This window comes from Malurus melanocephalus, unplaced genomic scaffold, assembly GCF_030028575.1.
Source record: "Malurus melanocephalus ecotype Western Australia unplaced genomic scaffold, MMel_1.1 scaffold_107, whole genome shotgun sequence".
In the NCBI taxonomy this organism is placed as follows: Eukaryota; Metazoa; Chordata; class Aves; order Passeriformes; family Maluridae; genus Malurus; species Malurus melanocephalus.
The window spans coordinates 1,917,301-1,923,031 of NW_026623339.1; the positions used below are offsets into that span (position 1 = coordinate 1,917,301).

Genomic DNA, 5,731 nt, shown 5'->3' on the forward strand with positions numbered 1-5,731 from the left:
TTTGGTTCTGGTTTTATTTAAAAATCCTCAGTTGCTTGCCAACCACTTTTTGGAAACTGTTTTTCTCTAAACCCATATGGAACATGGACTTAAATATTCCTTTAGCACTTGGAAAAGGCCTGCACACTCAGATCTGACAGATTTTATGTGTAGCACTCAGATCTGACAAATTTTATCCACAAAATCTGCRATGATTTCATGCACTGGCTACAGAATCTACCACTCCATGGCCTGATGCTCATCAAGGAAGCAGAGCTTTGAAAATTAAATTTGTAGCATTTTAAATGCTACAAATTTGTATGGAATCATAGGTAATAAATGCCTTGGTACATTTTATCTACTTACCCAGGAAAGGAACGTGAGTGGCTCCAAAAAAATAGGTCCTTGAACAAGCCAGAGGTCCCTTTGGAGACACACACTGCACTACCTAGCAGTCAGTATTAATGAGATACAAACAGCCATTAGTAAAATGAATCAGTGCAGTAATTAACAATTAACTACGTTCCCCTTAAGTCTTCTAAGCACTGACAAGACTACAGRAGTTTACAACACAGACGGAACCGGATTGTGAAAAAGCAACTTACGTTTTCAAAGGTTTATTTCACTTTTGACTTGACCTGAATGGTTGAAAGACTTTGGGAAGGAGATGAGCTCTGACTCGTGTTTTCAATTTCCTATGCCAACTGCTCTTTTCATGAAGAGGAAAGTGTGTCAGGTTCCCATAACTATGCTGGCACTTGGTCTTATTTACTATTTTCATGACACCCTATTAAAACAGTATCACCTGTACCTGTAAATAAACCACCTTTTTTAAGAACARCATCAGAATCTGAGGACAACAGATGGAGCAAGTACATCAGAATAATCCAGTACTTGCATTTTGAAAGGGATTAAATGGTATCTCATTGATAAAAGGGGAAGAAAAGACAGAATTCAAAGTGTTTTTACAGAAAAAATGTTACAGCAGCAAATGGAGGATGAGAAACACTCTCTTCTCAAGCTCTCAACAAATGATTTGTGCTCAAAAACCTCACGTCCATCCATCCCTGAGGCAGCTCCCCGTGAAATGTCCACAAGCTCATCACCTCATGGCCTCACTCATGYGCTCACTCCACCACGGCTCAGCAGCACAGGGCTCACACCACTGCCATTCCCAGAGCCCCTGGAGGTRGCAGGGAGCTCTCTCCACACTCTACCTCTCTCCTCCTTCGCTGCCAGTTGCCTTCTGGAGCCACCCTTTTGAGTTCTCCAGCCAGAGGATCCCAAATCCCTGGGGTCGCTCGCCCCGGCACGGCCCCTGCGCCRCGGTGCAAGGAGCCACGGAGCTCAGCAAATGTTTAAACAACCAAGCTTGCACTTGGAAATGGAAACAAGTTAATCTTGAACAACTTCATCACAACATTCCTGGCACACTGAAAGACTTTTTTCAGAGTTTCATCAATAGATGTTGAAGCACACAGCGGAATTTGGATACACATCGGTATCCCAAGTCTATTCATAAAGGTGTTATCAGAAAAAAAAGGGTGTTTTCATTTCTTTTCTAAGAAATGGCTAAAAAAAAGTGATTAAAACAGAATTTGTGTGATTAAAACAGAATTTGTGTGTCACAGTGCAGTGTGTCACAGATTTTCACTCTGTGGTTAGGACACACATCCTCACAAACAGCATTTGCCTCTCCCCCACCCACTTACAGCACCACAAGTGTTTAAAAAGTCACGATTTTATAGATAATAAAATATTTTAACTCATTCAGAAGACCCCTGATTAAGAAACCAGTATGGTTTAACTTGGAAGGAGCAAGAAAAATCAAATTTGTTCCTTAAACTGATGGATTGCTAAGGTGCTTTACGTTACGAAGAATTAAGTATTTAACTCATGGAAGATAAGCACAAAAAATAAACAAGAAAAAGAGAATATACAACGCTTCAAAATCTCAAATAACTTCTCCAAAGCCTTACCATATGCTTGGCAGTGCTTCCACCAGGGCCAGTGTTTCGAACCAGATGTCCTTCAGATGGAAAATTAAAGTTACCAGAATTCAAGTTCTCTTTTGTGGAGTGGCTGCCAAACAGGACGAAGGGCTGCCGGCTYGGGCTGGGGAGGAAAGAGGGAATCACCACCAAAATATTTGCAGGAAGTTTACAAACAACAAATGAAATCAAAGCTTTCAAGTGCTATGGATCATCTGCTGAATTTCKCAGTACAAGAGTAGGATTAAAAAATTGTCTGGAGCTGCACAAAGCTTCCCATTGAAAAGGGTCAAATTTCAAAGAAAAAACCCACTTGCATTAAAAAGATAACTTCTTTCAAATACAGTAACATATCTCAAGGTTGTTCCCAAAATCTGTGAGAAGATTCTTTTATCTTTAACTGCCTCAAAAAGCTGCTTAGTTTCAAAGTCACCCTCTTGAAAAAGCCTGAAATGACTGTGTTGGAAAGAAACAAAACTATTTTGGGTTCAGTTCTGGCTTTGGGCCCAAGACTCAGCTGGAGAGGTCAAGGATTTTCTTTTATTTTCTTTTCATGATTGCAATGCAAACAACAGAGGATGCTGCAGGCTATAAAGGGCACTGAACTGCACTGGTTTATTCCAAATACAGAGGAATGAGMAGAGTGATTCAAGCAGCCAAACAAACCTGGATTTAGCTCAAAACAGCCCAGTGTGGATTTAGCAACACAACCKTCAGCTAAACAATGATTTTCAGTCAAAATTCTGTCACAGAATCACAGGATGGTTTGGGTTGGGAGGGACCTTAAAGCCCATCCCATTTCAACCCCTTCCTCTATTCCAGGTTGCTCCAAGYTCCATTCAGCCTGGACACTTCCAGGGATGGAACAGGAACTGATCACATTAAGAATGCACAAAATTACATCATAAATGCAAGAACTTCAGCATTAAATCCTGTGAAAATTCAGCTTATCCTTCCAGGAAGTGCCTTTGAATGTTTTTTTTCCAGGATGAGATGTGATTACTGAAATGGTCCCAAAAGGAATTTTAAGCATTATGGTATCAGGGATATGGAAATAACACACTGAGGTAGTAGTGACACCACAGGGAATAATGGATAATAATTACCTGTTATCTGTTATATGGCTTGAGATCATGCCATGGCTGAAATAACTTCTGAAGGGCTGTGAAGAAGAAAAAAAAATTATTAAGAAGTAAATGAATAGAAGCGTGAAATATCCTAACATTAAGAAATAACCTGAATTACCATTCTCAGAGAAAACTCCTGAACACTCAAAAATAAATAAACCTCCATAAATAAACACAAACATCWSTAAGTATYTTWTWTCAYAGAATCACAGAATGATTTGGGTTGGGAGGGACCTTAAAGCCCAYCCAGCTCCAMCCCCCTACCATGGGCAGGGRCACCTTTTCCTAAACCAAATTGCTCAAAAAAGCAACAAAATGCTTCAAAAGCAACCCCCAGAAATCCCATTTTCTATTTTCTCCCATGCCCTATGCTACACCCTCAGCTAGGTCTGAGGTTTGATAGGTGCAAATTCAACTTGTTAAGCCATGCATACACCAGATTCCATCCAAATGAAAGTTAATCTACCTAGAAATAGCTCTTGTGCAGATAGAAATCACCTAAATTGAATTATCAGTGAGCAAACACTCGAGTGAATTACCCCAGCAGTCTCCTAAACCATCATACCACAAATTTTTAAGGTGGGTGGTGATTTAAAAAWTAAAAAAACCAAACCATACATTTCTACTCATCAAACATGCAAGGTGAAATGGGGTAGGGRAAAAAAAAGATCAAAATTAAATTGTTATTAAATTATTATTTCTTCTGCAGGGATGACAACAGGATTTTCAAGGATTGCTGAAGCAGGCCTACCTCCCCCGCCTGAGATTCTGAGAGCTCCAGAATGAAGGGAATTTCAGTGTCAAAATTAGCAAAAAAGTTGGTCCACTGGTGYTCAAAAATCATTAAATCCTATAAGGAAAATATTTGGCAAGTGTTAGAGCAGAGAAAGGAAGTCAAAATCAACATTTCATTGAAATACAAACTACCCAATAAAACAGTAAATTCAAAAAAATAAATATATTTTAAAAGCTAAGGACATTCTGCTGGGTTTCAGGGTGTCTTTTTATGGGTGGATTTATCTTTATTTTCTCCAGAAAATTTAAGTCAACTTAGCAACCACTTTGAGGCTTTAAACTTCAAATTATGATCAGTAAGTCTGCTCAGAGCAGACTAAACAGGTGTAGGAAAAGGCCCAAACATTAATCTCACTTTCACAGAGGAAAGGAGAAGTAAAATATCAGAGAGTGATTACTTAAACTGAGAACCTTGTAAAAACTCTGTGAAATTTTAATTTTCATTACAGCAGTTGATCAAACAACTAAATTGCATGAACTCCTAATATTTTATTAATAAAGGATAATTTCTGCAGAACTTGCTGCACATTAAAAGCCTAATTTGTTGCCAAGCTAGAAACAGATAAAAAATTCATAATAATATATACAAGTGCTTATAAAATATATATATTATTAAATTATAAACCATAAAATGCTTTCTGCTCTAGCACTGAGATCAAAGCACAGCATTAATGTGAGGAATCACTTCCCATTATTTGCATTTCCCAAAGCATCAGGACAACCACTGAGTGTCACTGTTCCCCACTTAAAACAGCTACAAAGCATTTGAAAAATGCATTTTTATCCTGGAAGAACGGTTGTGTGTCAAAGGGGATTTTTTAAACCCTCCTTGCTGCAAAATGAGGATTAACACAMACAAACAGCAACTTCATGTACTTTGTACGTGGTTTAATGACATGAATAAAAACTTGGAGGAGACTTGCAGACAAAGTAAGAAATGCAAGGAAACCAAAACAAGTAATTTTAGTGTTTTGCAGAATTTGTGGTGGATTTAAGGCATGGAAGGAGGCAGCAGGCAAAACCTTTAGATTAAGTCCATAAACACCATAAAAACCAAACTCTGCAGTTACACCAAGTAGGAACTGATGCAGAACATTTCCCCTGCATTACCTCAAAGAGCAAATCCTCCAAGGACACAGGATCCATTTTGCTGTAGGTCTTCCACAAGTCAACACTGACATCCATCAACTGAAAGAGATTTAAAATATATTTCTGTGAGAAAAACATCAGGAGGAGGCCACAGGTTCAGGTTTAAGCTGCACTGAGACAGCCCTGGAGCACACTGCCCTGCCTAACAGTGCTTCTTAACTCTGATATCACAAATATTTTTACACTGCTGGTTGCAAAAAAAAGACGAGAAACAAAGTGAAGAGACTCATTTCTTTAAGTGAGGGTTTGAACTGTGTGMAAAGTGTTCTTTGAATGCTTCAAACAAATCGTTTCACAAAGTTTTTCAATTTAAAATAGCAAGGAACAAGATGAGCTGGTGCAGGCAAAAGGGCAAGATGAGTTTTCTGCRTTAGGACAGCCAAGAAGCAGATTCCAGGGTAACTCATCTTGAACACCAGGCAAGTCTTGCCTTAAGTCAATGTAAATTTAGGCTGAGACAGTTTAATTTTGCAATCCCTTCTTCCAAGTAGCAGGATGATGCATATGATAATAATTAAAAATRTATTTCTAGGRGACATTTCTATCTGAATTATYCTGCATTTACAGGGTTCCCCATCAYCCACTCAATTAAAAATGCAACATTGGCTGGAATTTTGTTAACCTACTGCTTTACAGTTATTCCAGGTATTCATTTAATTAGCTATGTCARTAATGATTTCCAGACCTCAC

The 5,731-nt window shown here is 38.5% G+C and overlaps 1 protein-coding gene across 2 annotated transcripts in view; it reads right to left on the bottom strand.

Moving 5' to 3' along the window:
• Positions 1–5,731, bottom strand: part of DNAAF9 (dynein axonemal assembly factor 9) — a 62,159-nt gene that overhangs the window by 34,458 nt on the left and 21,970 nt on the right. For both annotated transcript variants that reach the window (XR_008965564.1, XM_057369326.1), the window contains exons 7-11: positions 5,003–5,080; positions 3,849–3,947; positions 3,077–3,132; positions 1,959–2,094; positions 346–427 (exon numbers count right to left, since the gene is read on the bottom strand). Coding sequence is in view for 1 of the 2 variants with exons in the window: in XM_057369326.1 (XP_057225309.1) it covers positions 346–427; positions 1,959–2,094; positions 3,077–3,132; positions 3,849–3,947; positions 5,003–5,080 (451 nt within the window). In the remaining variant the exon portion in view is untranslated. The remainder of the gene's footprint in view (positions 1–345; positions 428–1,958; positions 2,095–3,076; positions 3,133–3,848; positions 3,948–5,002; positions 5,081–5,731) is intronic.